At 30.6% G+C, this 23,804-nt stretch overlaps 1 protein-coding gene and 1 long non-coding RNA gene across 2 annotated transcripts in view; both read right to left on the reverse strand.

Annotated features, from left to right (window-relative positions):
* LOC143206937 (uncharacterized) overlaps positions 1–23,804 on the reverse strand; it is a 194,632-nt gene that overhangs the window by 58,688 nt on the left and 112,140 nt on the right. The window lies entirely within an intron of this gene.
* On the reverse strand, positions 1,878–23,239 carry LOC143206936 (uncharacterized). The gene is made up of 2 exons (XM_076419803.1): positions 23,097–23,239; positions 1,878–2,320 (listed from the first exon to the last, which is right to left on the reverse strand). The coding sequence occupies exon 2, from the start codon at positions 2,309–2,311 to the stop codon at positions 1,997–1,999; it is 315 nt and encodes a 104-aa protein (XP_076275918.1). The 5' UTR covers positions 2,312–2,320; positions 23,097–23,239; the 3' UTR covers positions 1,878–1,996.

Raw genomic sequence — 23,804 nt, forward strand, 5'->3', positions numbered from 1 at the left:
AGATGCCGAGTTTCCGGACAGTGCCCCAGGAAAATCAACCATCCAGGATTTGTATGCTATGTTTGGACATGGTGAAATGAGCATCGAAGACGGTGAACGCACTGGACGCCCAAAAGAGGCTCTTACCGACGAAATCATTAAAAAAATCCACAAAATGATTTTGAATGACTGTAAATTGAAAGTGAATAAAATAGAAGACACTTTAAAGATATTAACTGAACGCGTACGTCATATTATTCACGAATATTTGGATATGAGAAAGCTCTGTGCAAAGTGGTATGAAAAAAAAGTGAGTGCCACGTGAGCTCACTTTTGACCAAAAACAACGACGAGTTGATGATTCGGAGCAGTGTTTGAAGATGATCAAGCGTAATAAACCCGAGTTTTTGCGTCGATATATGACAATGGATGAAACATGGCTCCATCATTTCACTTCGAAGTCCAATCGACAGTCATCCGAGCGGACTGCACACAATGAAGCCGCTCCAAAGCGTGAGGAAAGGCAACAGTCGGCTGGCAAGGTTATGGCGTCTGTATTTTGGGATGCGCATGGAATAATTTTCATTGACTACCTTGAAAAAGAAGGACCATCAACAGCGACTATTACATAGCTTTATTGGACCGTTTGAATGACGAAATTGCCGAAAAACGGCCGCATTTGAAGAAAAAGAAAGTGCTGTTTCACCAAGACAATGCACCGTGTCACAAGTCAGTAAAAAGGATGGCAAAAATCCATGAATTGGGCTTCGAATTGCTTCTTCATCCACCGTATTCTCCAGATCTGGCCCCCAGCGACTATTTCCTGTTCTCAGATCTCAAAAGAATGCTCGCTGGGAAAAAATTTTCGTCAAATGAATAGGTGCTCGCCGAAACTGAGGCCTATTTTAAAGCAAAGGGCAAATCGTACTACAAAAATGGTATCGAAAAGTTGGAGGGTCGCTATAATCAGTATATCACCGTTGAAGGGAATTATGTTGAATAAAAAAAACTAATTTGTCAAGAAATGTGTTTTACTATAGTAGGCCGGGGACTTTTCAATTGACCTGTTATATTGCCGCAATATGTTTACACTCAAAGTTACTAGGTATTTATTATATGCCTTACATCAACAGGGAAAGATAAAAAAAGGTTTTGATTTTTCCATATGCAATTTATATATATATCCATCATTTATAATGTTATATTTATCCATCAATTAATTACGCCAATGAAGCTGCCATTATATTATGTAATTGCTTGATAATTAATTTCGGGGTAAAATATAGGTTGGTATACAAAAATTCCATTAACTTTTGCTTCTAGAAAATTAATTTATAGTGTAGTTCATAATAATGCTATATTCAGAATATCTTTATAATATTAAATCGTAGATGTACTTTAAATCATTAAATGAAAGAAATAAGTAATATTAATAGTTATTAATAATTATATAATTTAATTAAAATTAGGTAATAAGAACATAACTACGTGATATTTTCCTTTATAATAGACATAAAGGCTTGTCCCTTCTATCTAAATGGTCCCAACTTTGTCGTTTACCTTTTTTCATGTCTTAACTCCCCTCAGTTTGTTATCTGGTGCTATTCGTTACCAATAATAAGAAACCCTTTCCCATAAATGAATGCTATCTACAACGAAAAATGACGCCTATTTAATTTCATATTGGTACGGCGATATCTTCGATTTCTTTCAGATTTTGTAAACAAGAATTTCAATACTAATAGAGATATTTATGTCAAATTTTTAATAAATGAGGAAAATATATAGGAGGACAAATAGAAATTATATAATCTCATATTGGAGTAGTCTTCATTTATCAATTAGTCAAGTTCCCAAGCTAACTTTTAACATACATAACATGATGATTGGATTAAATAATAATTTTTTCATATACTTTTATTAACAAATATGGTATATAATACAAATAAAATATAATACTGAGCCATACATAAAGTATAGGGTGTAAAAAATATCAAAACATCAAAAAATATATATTTTATATCTGAGTGGTCTCCTGTGAACTCGTACTCTTGATATCTTTCAAACTAGTGTTTTTATCCTCCTTTTCTGCTGGTGTATCCTCCTGCCTGTCCTTATTTAGTTGTCTGCTACTATCTGTTACCCATAATAAGGTGCCTTTTTTTAGAGTGACGCAGAGATATGCGCTAGCTACAACGCCCAGTATGAGGAAGGCCGCCAAGACGCAGAAACCTATCACAAAGGTCACTGTGTAGTCGGTAGTGTCCGCCAGGGAATCGTACGTCCTGTAGGACGAGTTTTGCTGGTTGACTTCCAAACGCGGTTGGTCCATTTGATTACACTAAAAAAAATAATTAACTTTACTGGTATTCTTTTTTCTAATTCTTATAAAATTATTATTTATAATATAAAATAATGATTTTATGATTTTCTAGTATCAATACTTCGACCTTCAAAAACAACATGTTTTTCCGATCAGATATTGGTTTTCTTTCATTATGTTTTACATAGTTTTCGTACTCAAATACGTTGGTATAACTTTAATTAAAGTTTTAATTATGTATCTGGTTTCTTATTTATCTTTAATCGTTAAAAAAGTTTTACTATGAGAAATTGATAACTCGAACTTAATATAAAAAAGTTGAGTAATATAGATATTTGAACATTTTAATTTATAACCTATTATTATTATTACATTAACATAACATATACAGTATTATATTGTAAACTTAAAAGGTTTAATTATTAACAAAGTGCTTCTTGGGCTTTTCTTTGTCTGCATTTTCGTTTTCGGAACATGCAGTTAATCAAATGATAAAGTCTTGCCAATTGAAAAGTTTGCGATTCAATTATATAACATATCGACTAAAAGGCCTGTAGTACAAGATACTATTTAAATTTTTAAATTACTGGATTTGTTTTTTTTAATGTGGTTTTGTATTAAAAATATAGATATTTCTAGTATAAATAAAAAGTGGTAAGTCGTAAATGTTCTGTTGTTTTTTATTTATGTCAAAGTTTCTTTCAGTCTTTGAAACTGATGTTGAATTCATTTTCTGGAATAGAAGTCTTATAAATATCATAAACGGCTTAAAATGAAATCTCTGAAGCTTTTTTTGCATTTACGAAAAAAGTCCCAAGAAACTAAAAAACTTCATTACTGCGATTAAAAAACTACAGATGTCATTAGCAATTATATATATTTCAGCCCCTAAGGTATGTAGCTTTACCCAAATATACATAATATTTAAATAATATAACACAATAGGTCCAAGATAGTCCCATATAACCTCTCAAGAGTGATACATTTAAATCAGCACTCCTTTATTTTCTTATAATGATTTATAAGGGGATGCATTATTTTAATAAAAAGGAACTTTATTATGTAGTATCGAGCAGTTCTTTTTAAATCTTTTTTCTGCAGACTAAGAGACTGTTTCCATATAAGCCTACTATACATAAATAAAAACTCCATGATGAGAGAAAAACATTTCCTACTGATTATCTTCGTTAAACGAGCTTGGCTACAGCATATGAACTATCTAAGAAGGAATTGTAATTTGAGACTGCTCAATATATTATCCAAAACATAATTAAACCCGTTCCTGCGATATGTAAAGCAGTGATGCAGTGATCCAATTCAAGTTGCATTTTAGCAACTAATATTTGAATTCTATAACTCTCTCAATTATCAAGATGGTGGATCCGAGTCAAAAACCAACCCTTAGAATGACTTTCCATAAGACCAGTCGCTAACCTATACTGTGAAGCGGAAATTTCTTCCCTAGAACTAAAAAGAGCCACATCTTGTCAAATTTTGTAACAAGCTCTCTCGTCTTTACACTAACTAGACTACTTAATCAATGCAGAAATGAAGAAAGATCAATATTAAGAAAGCGTCATATATAAACCATGTTGTCATCTACACCGATAATGCTAGAAGAAATGACCATGTGCGGGCTAATTTAACGTCTCCCTTAATTTACTCTTATCGCCTTCTTCTGACAACAGAAGCTTGGATGGAAAATTTTGATGTATACACCGTATTATTCTGATCTTGTTCCATCTGACTACTATTTATTCGAGTCTCTGCAAGTCTCTCTTAACATATTACATCTGGCTTCAAAAGAGGCTTGTGAAAATATGGGCAAAGAATTATTCATTGGTGATTGAAATGTCAGTCACCAAAATCAAAATAACTTTTTTCTCAATTCATAATATTTGTATTTTTGTATATTTATTATATATTATTGTTAATTTAATGGATCGTATAATTTACGAATAGAAATTTATAAATCCAACAGCAAATTCAATAATAAAAAATCCATTTTTTCGAAAATGGATTGATGTCGATTGACAACACAATTTCTCTTTCTTAAATCTACAGAATGTTAGAAAACTTCAATAACAATGTTTAACGTAGGTTAAACAAAACGAAAATGATAAAGTTACCATTAGTTAATTAGTTGACATTTGTACTATAACTAACTAATGGATAATAAAAAATCAGTAACGAATCTGGAGTTATTAACACTGTGCTAATGGTATTGCCAATAAATCCATTAAACGAAATAGGTTAGGTAACAGTTTAATTATTAACAAAAGGTTTCTTGGGGATTTCTTTGTCTGCGTTCTGTTTTGTGGAAAGAAAAGATAATTAAATCAAAAAGTTTTGCAATCTGGAAACTTTGGAAATGAATTATATACTTATATATAAAATACGGCAAAGCTTTTTCATGTTTCCCAACGTAGATTTTGTGTTTAATTACTCAAAACGTTGTAAAATTAAAAATAAAATAAGATCATTAAGAAAGCACTCCAATAAATTATTAAATTTCTAAAATATTGCTTTAATATAGTGATATAGTCCTTCTTCTTGTGCGAAAGTGCTAGTTTAGTACTAGTTAATAATAAATCCAATTTGAACCCATGGGGTGTAATTATAGGGCTTTACAATTAATTGTCATATAACTTATCGCCATATAACCAACGAAGAACTGCACGATGATCTTGATTTCGTCTTAAAGCATGAAATAAGCTAACTAAATCACAGCAACGTGATAGCAATACAGTTAATGGATAACACGCAGGAAATCAGAAGATTAAAGCCAAACAAACCGCACGAACTTCTGTGTTACACTTAATTTTAGCTTATGTAGTCTAATTTAATTTTAATTTGAAAAATACACAATGCTGTGTTTATTCCATACCCACATTGTGTATTAATACAAGTACATTAGAAAGGATATATAATATAAGATGTAACCTTTACAACATTCTCAGATTCTCGTGCGGTCTAATAAAAATCTTCTTGCGGAAATACATATTCGATAAAAGTAAAGATATCTAGAAATCAGAATTAGTTATATACAAAAAAAATAAAAACACTGTTAGAGTTATTTGAACTTTCCATATCATCTTATACATAACGTAATAGTGCAACCTTCAAACGACAGTACATTTTTATAATAGTTTGGCGTTCAAAGTTTCAGAGTTCAAATCTATTCGATGATTACTGGCTAAAGAATGATTCAGAGAAAGCAGTTTGTTGAAACTGATGAATATTTAAGTCAAATAAATTTACCTAAAGGTATTAAAATATTAGAACTTGCTAATCAGTTAAATGTGCGATGTGATAGTGAACTGCGTATAGCAAAACCTTTAACACCATTCGGTCTCGTAGCAACTTTCGAAGATTTACAATAAGATATTTTCGCCATAAAATTACTTAATGATATGAACAATAATAAGAATTACCCACTGGGCAGATTGCTGAACAAATAAGGGTTATAAAAAATATATAATTAAAATATAGAGCAAAATAAATAATAAATAATAATAGAAAACATTCTTTGAATGCTGCTGAACCATCTTAGTGTGTTATATTTAAATCAGACGACAAAGAAGCCTTTTAATTAGCCGTTAATTAGCAGAACCTTTTGTAAATGCACTGTCAGAGAAACGACATCTCTGAGTAGCTTCACAGATCCGTCGGCTTGGAGTTTTTTATTAATAATATCCAGACAAGGATAGCCATATCGTAGGCTTTCGCTCTCTCCCCAGAGAGAGAATCGCACAATAAAATATTCATATATTAGAAATCCCAGGTCGATTTGTAAATATTTTATTTGCAATACGTGGATACCAACCAATATTTTATTTAGGAAAATATAATTTGTTTTAATCTCGCATAATTCAAAAGATTAGATACTTGAAAGTAGTTGTACGATACTAATTTAAAGAAAATAAATATTAAATAGGAGCTTATAACTTAAATTAAATTTTAAAAATTAAAAATTTTCGTCAAAACTTATATTTGATTATCTTGCAAAGGATGGACGGAAATTAATTACAGGGCGTCCGGAATGTTATGATTTATTTTGAATGGAACTTAACGATTTAGTATTTTGAAATAAACATTTCGATATATCGAAATTGTCGATATTGTTTTGTGGTGGCCATGTTTTTTGGTAACGTCTGTTTAAGCCATGGTTTATTATTCATTCACATTTGGCTCCCTGGTGCATCACCCGGCAAGTTACATGAGTAATACGTCCAAATGAAAAAAAATTGTTATCAAAATAAGCGTTGCACATTAATTTTAGTTGAAGACACAAACACATGATGCATTTCTAGAGGAATGACTATGCTAACAATAACAATAAAGATTCATTAGCTGACAATACACCCAAAAAATTATTTTCTGTAGGTTTCTGGATAGCTCATTTATTTTGTCATATTATACAATATGAACAGTACAACATGCGATTCCAGCAAGATGAACGCTATGATAACCATTCCGCATAAGAGATTAGATGGTATGGTAGTATCTCACATAAATAACTTGAATTAATCTCCAAGGTGGTCTGATTTGATCCGAATAGATTTGTGTGATTTTTTTGAAATCGCAGATTTATTGTAATAAGCCACAACCGGTGCCCCTAAAATCAATATAAACTACGTAATTGCTTAAATTCAATTAGAACTATGGGGAAGAGTCATTAAAAAGCGGATACGTGCTGGCATAAAAAGATAGGCATATTTGAACAAAATGTTATATGCCATAGATAATAAAAAAATAATATCGTTGATACCTCACGCATATTATTTCGTTACATCTACAGCCCGTTCAAGGAAACATCTAATGCACATCATCAATATTTATAATGTCAATACTTCACAATTTTGCCGCATCAACTTTGATTTACAGCGTCTGCCCGTTTATAAGATCTAATTATTATCTTTAATATTTTAAAGAAATTTGTAAACATTTGGTAATATGGTCTACTAGTGCCAATCCATATCAAATTTTGATAGATAATTCGGTTACATGTTTCGACGTATCGGACACCAATCTATCTCTTTTTAAGTAGGATAAAATGGGGAGAAAAACTCCGCTAGGGGTTTAAAACAAATTTTGCAGTTTTACAAACTGCAGTTGGCAATTAATTAGGCCTCATCTATGAAATGCAATGGCCGTTTTACTGGATGCCCTATAGTGTCAAAAAATTACATGTGGGGAGATAGTAAAAAAATAGAAGTGAAAACTTTTTAAACCGTTTTTAATTAATCAAAACCAACAAGAGATACAAAATAACAGCAGTAAGATGTAAGTTACTGAATTTGCATTAGTAATTACAAAGAAAGATTTGATATTATGTAACACAAAATTATTTAGTTCAGTTATTTTAGCACAATAAAAACAATTTAAATGCTTCTAAACTGATTAGGCAGACAACAATCTAATTTACATTTGGGGTTAATCAATTTTCTAAATTTGCTTAAAAAAACTTCAGTGCTTAAATAATATCTGAATTAGTTTAGTGGTTGTTAATTTATAATAAATTATATAAAATTCTCTATTAATATACCATTCTAGATATTTTCCATTTAAAATGATATTCTCTTGAATGATTAATAATAAATGAGATATACAATACAAAAAACATATAATAAAACACACCATGGGAAATTAATATCAATTAATAAAATCACAGCCGGCTTGGTTGGCGCAGTGGTAAAGGCGACAGGACGGTCCACCTACACTTGCGATTATCGCGGGTTCCAATACTACTGGGGCATGGTCGTGAAGTTATGTTTGTAATTGTTTAATGTTTGTGATTGTCCAAGGCAGGAGTGCAAAATCCGGCCAAGAAAATGATCCCAGCCACGCCAGTAACCAGACTGGGTAAGACCGAATGTCTTCTGGGATGATTTCTAAGTTGGTCACTCGTCAGCCCGTGGTTCGGAGCCCACGATAAACTGTAGGTCCATTCCAAATAAACCCCTAGTTGGTAAAAGGAGACTTTGAAACATATATATATATATATATATATATATATATATATATATATATATATATATATATATATATATATATATATATATATATATATATATATATATATATATATATATATATAAATCTAAAATATATAAATAAAAAAAAAAAAAAATATATATATATATATATATATATATATATATATAAAACGCTATTATTTTAATAATTTTCTATCACCATAACAATACAAAATTTTATTTTCTTTTCTACTTATACTTATACTGATCAGATGACAATTGAATGAGCGGATGAAAATTTATCTGCATTATCATCAAATTATCCGCATTCAATTATAATTTATTCAAAATTCATGACTTAAATTATCTAATTTAATGTTGCATGGTAAGGGGAATTTCAAAAACTAGAAGTTCTATGAAAATGAAAATATTGTCATTTGAACTTTACACAAACTGCCACTTTACACTTTTAGCCTAGATTCAGTGGTATAGATCAATACAAATATATATAATAGTTTGAGTAAATATTTACTTTGCGAGTATTGCGAAACTTATTTTAACTTTATTTTTTATTGTTTCCAGGTAAAAAGCCATTAATTTCCTTAAATAACATTGCCGAATTACAATGCATTATTTTTATAACTCATTTTTACCAAAGGATTACCATAAAAAGATGTTCCAGTTGATCCAACAAATTTTACTACTGTTTAAATATTTGCGCTATTTGTCATAACTAAAGCACAAGCTTATTTATTACTTGTTAAAGTTATTATATGTATTTATTGCATTAGTGTATTCCTTAGAGTATCAAAGTACTTGAAACGCTTGTTTACACTGGTCAGAATGCTAATATATATGTTCTGTTGCAAATTTATTTAAAAAATATATCGAAAATGAGACCAGTGTTCAATGACTGTTACAGATGCTCGATATTGCGGTATGTTTTTTCTAGATAATCAACCGAGAAAAATATCTCAATATAAATAAGTGTAGCGAATATATCTATTCTTGTTTAGGTTCCACGTACGAGTTGGTATTTTCATACCTGAAGCTAATGAAGAATAAGCAACATTCTGCTCTGATTTATTCCCATACTGAAGAAGCATTATAATTACCTTTTGTCAGGATATATAACTAATTATGATTCTTTGGTTAAAGTTATGCAAACTCAGTATTCCCATTAATAGTAAGGCAATAAAATAATTTCTAAATCTGTCATTATATGTAGCTACTTTCTATTAATAAATACACTTAATAATTATTCGTGTTCTTTTAATTCCACTGAATATGAGTTTTTAGACCATTAATTAATTATTGTTGTTGTTTTTTAGGTTGACAGATAAGCCATATAACTATTTTTCAGTACGAAGTCTAGTCAATCTAGAAAATTGATTCTTTCATGATAAAATTTACCGACCTAAAAAAACGAAAAATTAAAACATTTAAATCAAATTGTCGGTCATACTTGTCATTCTAATAACAACTTTTTCATATTTAGAAACAAATAGTACATTATAATTTATACATTGCAATTATTTGAAAAAATAAATTGCATTTTAATTTAGTAAAAATCTATCTTGAAAAAGTATTGAAAAATGGAGTTTTAGGTATCGCATATCAAGAGTTGGTCTGGAAATGAAAAACCTAATAAGTGATTTAAAAAATTTTAAAAAATTTAAAACTTTTATTTTACTTATCTACCCATACCTCACTGGAATTCACCACCTTATATTATATACACAGTGTATAAGCATAGTATATATTTCACATCCCTTATATTAAGCCTATGATATCAGTTGATCGCTACACGATTTTAACATAAAAGTTATTGATCTTATATACAGAAAGGTTGACCACGCCTGCCCTAAATCATGAGATTTAAGACCACATAATCTTCTTTTATGGCATTATATGAAGTCAAAGGTCTGTAGTAACAATTACATCATATACAATAAGTAATATGATACAAATGCAGTGAATAAAATGAGAATGAAATATGCAATCCGAGTTGAAAACGAATTTTACGTTATTACAAGCTGTATTGGGCATTATATTCGACGTCATCTATGACATACATTGGCTGGAATTTATTTAATAAGAAGAAATTTAATTAATATAATAATTTAATTAAAATTTTGTAAATAAATATATTGTTAATATTAAAATAATTCATTTAATATTATGCTTTTACTTTACGCTTACAAAACCTAAAAGAACTTCTAGTCAACAAAAAAGAAAATGTTGAAAAATATTAATCAATGTCCAGATCTAATAAAGTTTCGTACTTGTTCAGAATTAATTTTTCATTGAGAAACCTAATAACAGTCGGGAATATTTAATCTTGCAATGTAAACATGTTTATCGGCTTTTTATTTTTAGATCTTATATCCATTTTTAACCTTAAAGAAAAAATTTAAATGAATACTAAGATTCTTCAAAATTTATTTAATAAAAAATCCACTTAACCAAGCAAATTGTTCGAAGAATTTCACTCCGATATGCCGCATCGTTTCCTTCGTTTTCCTTGTTCTTTTTGGTATCCATATCTGGACCGAATCCAAATATTTGGACAAGGCGGGATACACAAGACTGCAACGGCTTCGGTTACAGTTTATAAAGCCGGCGACTTAATAAAACAAAATTCGTTATAAACATGTTAGGGAGAAAACATCCGTTCAAACCGAAATGATGGGAATCTGAATATATATCAATCGTTATGTTTGTTTATTGAATATTAATAATAACTATTATTAACCAAATGTTGTGAGTGTCATTTTCTTCTCGATTATCTAAAATTATATGCCATAAAAATACATATACCGATATACATTATACAAAGATTTAACAAACTTTATTTGAATTTTTTACGCATTTTTTAAAGATAAATGAATTTAATACTATTATTATAACTATATTTATATATACATCACGTTAGACAAAAAAACAGATCAGACCTAAAATCAAAGAACTGTACTAATTCGTTGACATAAGATCAAATACATTGGTTCATCGGTAATAAATTGATTTAAAAATTAATATTCTACTAAGCATACCTAATGTAAGATTTAATAAAAAATACTTTTATTTGTGTATTTTTAAAGAGGAAAAATATTCAAACGTATATATTTGCTAAGCAAAATTTGAATCTAGTCCGTATTATTATCAGTATGTTCAGGATACAAGAAACCATTAATAATTACGAGTATATGTATAAATTCCAACATTATATAATCACAAAATATTAATATTGATTAAAATTTTATTTATATTAGAAGTAATACGAAGTCAGAAAACATTTCTAATTTGATCATAACCATGCTAATCATAAAATGCAACTTATAAATTACGATTGATCATTCGATATAACATATGGACTGAGAAGTATCGGGCCTAACACATAGATAGCGCTAGTTTTATTACATTCACCGATTTTTTTAGTTAGTATTAACCTTCAAAAGAAAGCTGTTGAAATTTGATGATATTCTACTCATAAGTTTGTGTGTAATTGTGCTAAGAGTGACACTACTTTTGTTATTTTCAAAACAATGGATTAAAACCAATTTCATGTTTAATTTTACACTGCTTCTTGATGGGAAAAATACCGTTCAAACGAGGCAATAGCTTTAGGCAAAAGTGTTATAGGGACTCCGCTCCATCAGAAACAGTAATAAAGCGTTGGTTTGCGGACTTCAAACCTGATCGTAAAGACACCGGTGATGCAGAACGCAGTTAGAGTTCAAATAAGATGGTAACATCAGAAAATATAAAAAAAATCCACAAAAATGTTTTGAACGATCAAAGTTGGGTGAGTTAGCTTACAACGTAATGATATCAAATGAACGTACTTTATATGAGCATTTGACTATGAGAAAACTCAGTTCAAAGTAGGTGCCGCGTTTGGTGACTGTTGACCAAAAACTAAAACGTGTTGATGATTCTGAGCAGTGTTTGGCCATGTTTAAACGTAACAAACTGGAATTTCTGCATCGATATATAACAATGAATGAAACATAGACCCATCACTTCACTCTGAAATCAAAACGATCAACATCTGAGTGGACAGCAACTGATGACAGCCTATTTTGAGACAAAATATAAATCGTTCTACAAAAGTGGTGTAGAAATTTTAGAGCAGTGCTGGAATGAATGATTGTGTGGAGGATGATCTTGATGGAGATTACGTTGATGAATAAAGTCAATTTTGAAAAAAAGTACGTTTTCTTTGTTATTCCTGGGACTTTTCAGTCCATGAATTAGAATATATATAGAATCAAACATAAAAAAAACTAAAAATGTGTTAAAAGACATTTTTTCTTAAATAATTATAATTTAACCTGTCACTATCAGAATTTTATTATGTTCTATTCGACTTCGAAAACAGTATTATCATCAGATTTTTAGGTTGTAATAGGTTTTGATTCGTGAACTACCTTCAAATCGGTAAACATAAACTTTTGGACCAGTTGGATACAACATCATGAAATAACTACCAATGTATAGGCATATAAGATATAGCACAATCACACAACGTACGACTAGCTTCAACATACAGTTTATTCACTAGGTTTAGCTCCCTCTGACATCATGGTGGTATTTTCATATTCCAAAATATCGTGTGATGAAAAATGGTTTTCATCAAAAGAAAAGGTAATATCCAAAGTAGTAGTGAAGTTACTTCTTCTCAATTTAAGACCTCAAAATGTCGCAATCTAGCCACATTTAACTTCGACTTTTAGTTTATTTTAGTTTTTATATATTACAACATTCTAATTCAAATAAATTAATGAAACAAAAATATTAATTTTCTTTATAAAATATAATTTATTTTATTTTTATAGTTTACTGTTCATTGCTACCTTTGATAGATTATAGCTTCTGTAGATATGTATTTTTGTAGACTTTCTAGAAAACCATTAAAATAATGGGATCTTTATAATTGAAGATTATATTATTTTAAGAATTATAAATCCATTTTTTAATATAAAGCTTTCGCCAAAATTTTCCTTTTACAATGGCCTAACCAACTTATTGAATATCAAATAAAGCGTCAAGCTAGGGTTTTCCGCAAAACGCTTAAACACATGTCAATATCTTACTGTTTCTGCTCATCGCATTCAGTCGTAGACATTACATTCAGAACATTAAATCAATAGCCACGTAATATTCACAATCTTATATATGGAGGAGATGAGATATTTGCAATTTTTGTTTGCTATCTGTTGTTAGAAAATCGAAAAAAGAAAAACGATCCTTGAAATGTATCAAATGATTTACTAACAAAACCAAACAAATGTAAGTAAAGTGTAAGAGAATTTATCATAAAAATCGTTATAAAAATGTAAAAAAAGACTAATGTCATTTTATTTAAATTGTTGCTTGTCACCTGATATATAACTATAAAATGGTTTAGTTTTCTTAGCATTTAAAAGTTTTCGAATATTTTATTTACATGTTACTATCAGGAAGCTTTACATTGTCACAGGCAAATATGTATTTAATTACACGGAATAGAAAATATTCAATTGCACCTACATATATTTACAATAAAAAAGAAAGAGAATTAAGTAAAATAAACATAAAATGTAAAATATAAACATAAACCACCATTTATTCGGTTTTCTACAAAACTCTTAATGATATAAAGAATTGCTTAAAAAGAAGTGTGAAGGCACTTACGTCAAGTATATCATTAATTATCGTTTGAAATGTATAAAATAAATGTTTGGTTTTGGAAAATATATTTTAATTATAGTTTGGTAAATTAAATCATTGATATAATAGTGTTATATATATACAGTGTCTATCCAGAAATAAAGTTGCCAAAGACCACAGCCATACCAGCCATAATAGAATTTTCTATTGTTAAGTGCTAAATCTCGCACTTCTGTAATTCGCTTTTTGCGGCTTTTTGGGGTTATGGGAAACAAAACGCGGATGTTCCATTTCACGCATCATTCACGGCTGCCAGTCGCAAAGAAGTTCAAACAATTCCTTCTGCTGGCATAGAAGTGTATTTTGGTATCGTAAGGATCAATTTCACACAACAATTATTGTTCACCGAGAACGATTGACAGCCAGCTGCTTCACAACAACACATCTTCCCTCAAACGCAGGAAACTTTGTCTGTCATCTACAATCTACTTTACAGTACGGATCTCGCGCCTTTTGATTATCAATTGTTCTTGTAGTTAAGGGAAAACTTGACGGAATTATGCTTCTGGAGCTGAGGTGAAACGTTTCCTAAATGTATTGGCAGGGAGTTTTTCGGCATTGGAATGTAGAAATTGAAGCACTGTCTACAACAACGCGTAGGACAAAATGTTTATTACGTAGAAAAATATAATAAACTTTGTGTCTTCCAACGATATACATTTCTATGAGAATAAACAATGTTATCTATTTGCAAAATTGGTGGAAGCCTTAACAGGTCAACTGAAAAGTCCCCGGTCTACCATAATAAAACACATTTTTTTGGAAAAAATAGTTTTTTTATACAACTTAATTCCCTTCCAGGGTGATACACTGATTATAGCGACCCTTCAAATTTTCGATACCATTTTTGTAGTACTATTTGTCCTTTGCTTCAAAATAGGCCTCAGTTTCAGCTATCAACTCTTTATTCGACGAAACTTTCTTCACAGCGAGCATTGTTTTGAGATCTAAATACAGGAAAGAGTCGCTGAGGGCCAGATCAGGAGAATACAGTGGATGAGGAAGCAATTTGAAGCCCAATTCATGGATTTTTGCCATCGTTTTCACTGACTTGTGACACGGTGACAATAACGCTATATAATGTCGCTGTTGATGGTCCTTCCATTTTCAAGGTAATCAATGAAAATTATTCTATGCGCATCCCAGAATACAGACCCCATAACCTTGCCAGCCAACTGTTGCGTGTTCCCACGCTTTGAAGCGAGTTCATCATGTGCAGTCCACTAGGATGACTGTCGATTGGAGATCGGAGTGAAGTGATGGAGCCATGTTTCATCCATTGTCATAAATCGATGCAAAAACTCGGGTTCATTATGCTTGATCATCTTCAAACACTGTTCCGAATCATCAACTCATCGTTGTTTTTGGTAAAAAGTGAGCCCGCGCGTCACTCACTTTGCACAGAACTTTCTCATACCCAAATACTCGTGAATGATATGATATTGATATCTTTAGAGTGTCTGCTATTTCATTCAATGTTTCGTCGGTAACAACATCTTTTTGGCGTTCATTACGTTCACCGTCTTCGGTGCTCATTTCACCACGTCTAAACTTAGCATACCATTCCTTGATGGTTGATTTTCCTGGGGTAGAGTCCAGAAACTCCGCATCAAGCCAAGTTTTTGCTTGAACTGTATTTATTCCCTTCAAAAAGCAATATTTTATCAAACCGCGAAATTCCTTTCATCCATTCACAATAATAAAAGTTGCTTCACTCAAAATGCCATAATTCATAAACTAGTGATCCGACAGCGGTCAAATTTATACACGCATCTTCTGAGCATTAGGACTAACTAAAAATAGATGGATTTAATTCTAGTAGCGCCATCTATTGGTCAGGCCGGAGACTTTTCAAGTGACCTGTTATTTTTCAATCAACACTCATATAAATCTATTCACTCCATTTCTGGAAATTCCAGAACAATATGTTATATATCTTACGTAAATCAAATATTATCCAAAAACAAACATCTTTTTCATTATTATTTTTTGATCAATATATCAAAAACATTGTCCGGAAAGAAAATATTTTTATGGGACTCGAGCAAACTGCCATCAATCGGACCGGAACGACTGGGTAAATACGTTGGGGACTGACAGTATTTGATAGAGAGATCGTTATCGGTACATCCCCAGGCTATTTTGCTTTCGCCCGCTACTCGTATGCCCTCCCAGCTCTCCACCATCTCCCTGCCATTACGGAAGTAAAGGTTTTACGTTCAATTCTCATAAATTTTCGAAGGTGACTTGGCGCGTAAATACCGTGTTATCCTTTTTCTGACGCCTTCCGCAAATGAGTTTCAAATTTCAGTTGTACAACGAAAAACACTACCGCATAGGATCTTTTGTTATATCTGTTCAGGCGATGACGAAGAAGGCTTTTGAATCCCACCACAAAAAACGTGCGAACAAAACGGGTTCAAATTACCATCATTATTTAAAGACGTAATTGTGTGGTTGGGCTATGATGTTAATTCGAAGATATATATGCACAACGCTAAATGAAATACGAAAAAATCGATACCAACGTTGTTTTTTTGTTACACTTCTCTTTCTGTTTAACTTCATGGATTCTAATTTTATATTTTTCTGTTAAACTGTCCATTTCCATTTTAATACAGGATTGAACCAAATAATCAATCAGTTAGTTACTAGCTAAGTTAGTTATTGCTTAATAAGTTATATTTACTATATTATTTTATCAAATAATAGCTAATTTTTTATTGATCCCATAAATGGTTGGGTAAATGGAAAGTTTTGAATATTGAGGGTTGAAGTAAACCACAGTTAAACAACTTAACATCATAGTTAGTAGATATTCTAGTCACGTTTTAAAATAGTATTATTCTAATACTAGAAAATATTATATTGCATTGGAGAGCCTGATACTTACTAGGGGCGTTGGTTACCGGAAAAAGATATCGATATTTCGTTATATGGATAATTTAAAAAATATTAGTATACCGATATATCGGAGAAAAAAAAATCGATATATTTTTTGCAAGTAGTGATATTTTTGATGGACTTTTAAATAAGTTCACGTTCGGTTTCAAGTGACAAAATTCACCAAACATTTAAAATTAAATACTAGTTTTAAAGGTTTATTAAAAATTATATTTAATTTATTTTGAAAATATATCAAAAAATATTGACTAAAAAAATATAGATACATCGGCCAAAAAATATCGATATTTGCATCCCTACGTATACAAATAAATCAGACAGTTTCGACATATGTTTGCATTAATAACTAAAATAATTTTCTATATCTATATCATAGAATAATAGAAAATAAAGAAATTTAGAAGTGAAAGTTATATGGAAAAATCGGGTTCCACGTTTGAGCTTTTCGGAATCCCCGTTACGCCGCCAAATGTAAATGAAAAATGCAACAGCTATATGAGTGTTTCTCTTTCGGCCTCGGTATTAATAATTCTAATCTAAGCAGTTAACGGTCATTTTTTGGTGATATAATTTGTATTGTTTATTTACGTCAAGTTTTTCGGTATGTGTTATTATATATATTTGACAATTACTTTAGATTATTCTGTGTATTTTAATTTATTGAATGTAATATAACAAAAACCTTAAGGGGATGTCTTATGATCTTCTATGTAGGTCCAGGAAAGTTTGTAATCATTTTAAAGATGAAGACTATAGACCAAAATGTGGAAAGCCATGGCTGAAACAAGATGTACTGCCTACTAGTAATTTAAATAGTAAGTATTTTGTTAAATAATAATGATTTATTGCATTGAAGTAATTAAGCAATATTTATTGAGATTTTCTACCTTTACTACAAGACAAGGAAAATATGCCCCCAATGGCAACATAGTAGACAACAACAAGATAGATATATAGGAGATTCTTCTACCCCAACAAGACCCAGAAGTAAGTATATAATAAGAAACTTATGTTTATTATTCGAGAATGCAGGTTCTAGCTTGTAATTTATATGTTCATTTACAGATAACTCAGCCTGTCCCATCAGTTTTGTTTCAGTTTGAATGAAAAACTAATGGCTTTATCCTTATTGAAATGCAGTTGCAGAGGATATAAACTGTTATCAAAGATATTCTACTTGCCTTCTAGAAGAAAATTAATGCAGATAAGATTCCTTTTGGCTGCTGCAGTAGTAACCTCTCATTTTGGTCGTTAGTTCAGAAACTTGACTATATAGACCGAACTGTAATTGTCATATTTGATGAAATATACTTGAATTTATGTAGGTTGTTAATTTAGTTGATTCTAAAAAATAATACAAGAGAACCGTTAATAGTTATATTATCTTATTTTAATGTTTGTTTAAGGTTTATTTTAAATTTTATAGAGAAGATAATATCAGTGGATTACTTCAATGTCTGATTATATCAATGTCTCAATGTCTTTATGGCCAAGGAAAATTAATGTAATTGTAATATATCAATAAAATATATTTAAATATATTTATTTTTTTATTTTCCCAGTAAAACTAAAAGAACTTTTTTAATTTCCCGCTCAAATTTTCAAAATTCCCGCTAAATAATTTTAAATTTCCCGCCGAACTAACTGTCATACGGCGCATGCCTAAGCGCCATCACACGGAGATTCCGAGCGTAACTTAGAGCCATTTTTAACATAGGAGATGCGCTTGTAAGTTCTTTATTTTATGATCTATATATATATATATATATATATATATATATATATATATATATATATATATATATATATATATATATATATATATATATATAAATTAATCTCTGTTAGTCTCGCTAGAACTCGAGACCGATTTGGATAGTTTTGGTTTTCAAACATTCGTAGAATCCAAGGGAAGGTTTATTTGGTAAGAAATTACAAATACTTGGCAGGAAAGTAATAAAAACAATGTTGCTTCCCCATACAAGGTGTCGTGTATATATATATATATATATATGTATGTATTAATATATGTATTATAATTATAATATTTAAAACATATTTGTTAAATATGTTATAACTGTCTGCCAACGGTAGCTAAACCAGTCCACAACGTATTATTATATAAAAATTGAAATATGTAGAGAACGTCTATGGTAAAGCATACTTTGTAAATGTTATTATCATAAAAATTATTACAATTATTAACAATTGGTACTTCATTATTAACAATGTCAATGAGAAGATAACCTGAGTTAGGTCATCAAAGTCAATCAAATGCGCGATGAGTTACCACATTGATGAATAGCGGGAGACAGAAAATCATAATAAGAATGATTGAAACTAAAGTGGATAACTTAGAATGCAACCAGTTTGTACATATCAAACACAACAACAGCGAGCACGATACAATTAAAGTGAGCGGTTCCGCAAATGTTCTCTTGTGATACAGGAACGAGCACCATTCCACATCGATCCAGAAATAGATTTTGGTGCTTATAAATCAGTTTTATCTGGTAAATTGACAATTTGTAAGGAATCAAAATACAACAGAGGTGAATCTACTGGGTTATGTTATAAGATTCAAATCATCAGTTCTTATAAACATATTCCAGATCCGGAAATTGATAGATTTTATGCTCACAATTCAACAGTAAAATGAACTATGATCTGTGATGTCAATAGACATCTGCGTAATACTTTTATTTAGTTTTAGCAGCCTATAATGTATTACGCCTAGCAGATCCCAAACATATACTGAACACGGGTTTAGAACAGTGAATATATCTCTTATCATTGGTGTCGATGGGGATGACTCTCCTGTAGTAGCCAACATCTTTTTGCGCTTGGTACTGTCATATTCAATCGATTTTTCACAGCCAAACACAATACTCCACAGAAAACTTTGGCGGTTTCTCTGGGAAGCAAGAACACGGACGATGTTGAAACGGCTGTTGAAGCCATTTTCAGTCTTCGAGAGTTTCAGCTAGGTTTTCGTCCAATAAGTCTTATAATATATATTCAGCATCATCATAAGTTTCTAAAAGTGTTTGATAGGTTTCGCACATTAATAGGTATTAGTAGTAGGCATTAATAGTTATAAATGTTGAAATACAGTTTTGAACTTTCCATTATGTAACTTAATAATACTAAATGGAAAAGTAAATGTTATTTTATGTAGAAAAATGTCAAAACCACAGCTAATAACTAATATAATGTAATATCAGGACAAACAATGTAAAACTAATATTAAGTTATATCTTTAAAAATCACTAATTACTTTTTACAATACATTGTGCACAATTATACAATTACATTACTATATATTGTAAGCAACCAATATTTTATTTCTAATTCATCCATAATGTATCTCGATTGATGCATTCCATATCCGTCAGGTTTTATTATAGATAACTAAATTATTTTGGCCATCCATATGCCAATTTTTAATGCAGTTAATGTTTATGCAATAAAACAGTCACTAATGTTTATCACAAATCAATTTCCAGTTTTATTGATTATTTTATTTCCAATTAGCATCTTGATATAAAAAATAATGATTATAATAAAAAAATTATTTCTTGTAACCTGCCGAATAACTTGTCCAAAATCACTCATTCAGTATAATATTTATGATGTTTTATAAATAATATTATAACTTATTAATTTTGTATTATTTTTTATAAATTCCTTCTCCATATGGGTTGACAAAAGCAAATTTTATTAATCCAATTTTTCAACACATTGCAGATTCTCTTTGGCAATCCATTTCGATATCAAATTACCACTGGGCTCTGTATGACCAAACTTAATAACATTGAAACCAATGTTCCTTCTTAAGGTTGTTAGCATATCTCTGTAATTTTGTAGTATGTAGTATGTTTATTTTGTATGTTGTTATTATAATATTTCAAGATGAATAAAATAAAGATCACGTATTAATCAAAATATTTTCTTCAACCTATCTATCCTATCTATCCTATCTTTCTGGCAACATCACAATAGCCTGTGAAAAGAAATATGTTGTTTTTCACTTCTTCAATTGCAGAATTTCAAACTACGTATCATCCAAGCCATGCAGAAAATTATAAAAAGTGATATTCAGAAAAATCAGACGGGCGAGCGTCGTAATGCAACAAAATATCTTTCCGTTCGTTACTTGATATTGTTGGCATTTTTACGGCAATACTTCAGTAAAATGTTCGTTCAGTTCAATCTGTTCAATCTACGTCGGTAGACATCAACAGCAACAGTTCCGTTCGGCTTTAGCAACTCGCAATATAGCCGTAAATATTTCGCATCGGTTTCGATGTGGATGACTCTCTTGGATTAACGCATACATTTTTAGGCTTGGAATTGTTGTAGTAAAACATCGCCCCCACTTTTCAGTCAGAATACGCCGCAGAAAACTCTTCTTTTCACTTGGCAAGCAATGAGACTGCGATGTTGAAGAGTTTCGAAATGGCATTTTCAGTCAATTCATGTGTTAGCCACTTTAAATCTCTACCATTACGTGTAAACCTTTGTCAAAAAATTGTCAGATGGGCTTAGACATAATTTATTCAAATCAGACAACAATAATATTAAATGTTGAAAATTCAAATTTGAGTGATCTATGATTAGCATCACAGGTTAAGTGAAAAGTCCCCGGCATGACACATAGATCGCGCTACTAGAATTAAATACATATGTTTTTTAGTTAGCCCCAACCCTCAAAAGCTGCATGTATAATTTTGACATCTGTCGGATCATTAGTTTGTGAATTATAGCATTTTGAGTGAAGCAACTTTTCTTATTGTGAAAAAAATGAATAAAAAGGAATTTCGCCTGTTGATAAACTATTGCTTTTTGAAGGGAAAAAATACAATTGAAGCAAAAACTTGACTTGATGTCGAGTTTCCGGACACTTCCCCAGGAAAATCAACCATCAAGGATTGGTATGCTAACTTTAGACGTGGTGAAATGAGCACCGAAGACGGTGAAAGCACCCAAAAGAGGTTGTTACCGATGAAAACATTTAAAAAATCCATAAAATTATTTTGAATGGCCGTAAACTGAAATTGAATGAAATAGCAGACACTCTAAAAATATCAATTGAACGTGTACATCATATCATTCACGAATATTTGGGTATGAGAAAGCTCTGTGCAAAGTAGGTGCCGCGCGATTTCACTTTTAACCAAAAACAACGGCGAGTTGATGATTCGGAGCAGGTTTTGAAGATGATCAAGCGTAATAAAGCCGAGTTTTTGCGTCGATATGTAATAATGGATATGGACTGCACTCCAGACTGCATACGATGAACCCGATCCAAAGCGTGGGAACACGCAACAGTCGGCTGACAAGGTTATGGCGTTTGTATTTTATGATGTAATTATTTTAATATTTCTGTCAAAGAATGTCCAGGTGATCCAAAAAACTTTGCAGAATTGTAACAATTGACATAGACTCAGCTGAGAAACAGGAATTATTAATCAGGCTAATTTCAATTGAACAATTTGAGTAAAACGCTGTTGAGTAAAATTAACAAAAACAATAGTCCACCGTAAGATTTGAAAGATTTATTATTGCAATACAAATGGGAATTTCCCTTATTCTTATTCAACAGACTTATTCAACAGACTTGGCAGCTTCTGATTATAATTTGCTCGGTTCGATTCATCATAGAACAAGTTTGACTTATTCACTGAACTTTATTCATAAATATGGTACATCCCCAATAAACACTAATTTAAAAAGACAAAAATGATAAAAATGAATTAACTATAATTCTTTCTTTAATATGTAAATATGTATTTTACAGCTTATATTTTCAACTTTTGTACTTATAATATATTTTGCATTTTTAGTAGAAATTACACAATATTATACTACTAAATATGTTGTCCTACCTCGGACAATATACATTTTCTCGATTGTTACATGTAAATAAAATAGCCCCAAACCTTTAAACGTCAAGGAAACTTCGAACCGTGTTATATTTAAATCAGGTAACGAAAGAGCCCTTTAATTAGCAGAGAGATGTCTGCCGTAACGATAATAGCCTTTTCTCTGCATAATTTTAAAGGAAGAACAATATTTTATCAAAATTACGTAATCCTAACGTATATTGGGGATAAGATCTAAACAAGATAAATATAAATTTAATCAAAAATTAAATTAACTGTTAAAAACCCGTTAAAATGTATATTAAAAGTACTTACGTTTTCTGTGTTTTGAGTAAATAATCACACAGTTGGTTTCGAAACTTGATCCTAATAAAAAGACAATCAGCAAGGAAGTAATCGAATAGCAAAACAAAAAAAGGACACTGGATCTCCCGGTTAATGTTTAGTTGACGTATTCGTCGATGCGCGCACGTTGTGGATGCGGAACAATTGAAGATTGCCTACCAACTGGATGGCGATATGCGTAGCTCCGAGCGTACGTACGAATCTGAAGGGTGGAATACGTTGTGTCGGCTCAAGGGAATGCGTTTAGAATAGCGACGGTCCGAGAAAATACGCGCTAAGAAAAAAAGTAGTAAAAGCTATTATTAATTATGAGTTTTAAATATTTTCATGAACAAATAGTTAATGAAAAGGTAATTTTTTACTTATCAATGAATATTTACACAACAGTTTTTTGGAGAAACCTTATGAAATAAGATCACTAGGAATATAAAAATAAAGCAAACTTAATCTATCCAAGATTGTCGATAAGGCACCAAGTAAGTGAACAATAATACCCCGTTATAAAGATATGAATTAACTAAAAATCTAATTTTTGTTATTAATTATATCTTACATTCGATATGTTTAGTACAATCTTAATTAATAAATTAATTTATTACTACTATTCTATTATGCTTGCATTACTATAGAAGCAAGGCGTCTAGGGGATTAATACAACAATATGTATTTCCCAAATTA

The sequence above is a fragment of the Rhynchophorus ferrugineus genome, unplaced genomic scaffold, assembly GCF_030347505.1.
Source record: "Rhynchophorus ferrugineus isolate W39M unplaced genomic scaffold, kcgeb_rfMv2 rfM1, whole genome shotgun sequence".
NCBI lineage: Eukaryota > Metazoa > Arthropoda > Insecta > Coleoptera > Curculionidae > Rhynchophorus > Rhynchophorus ferrugineus.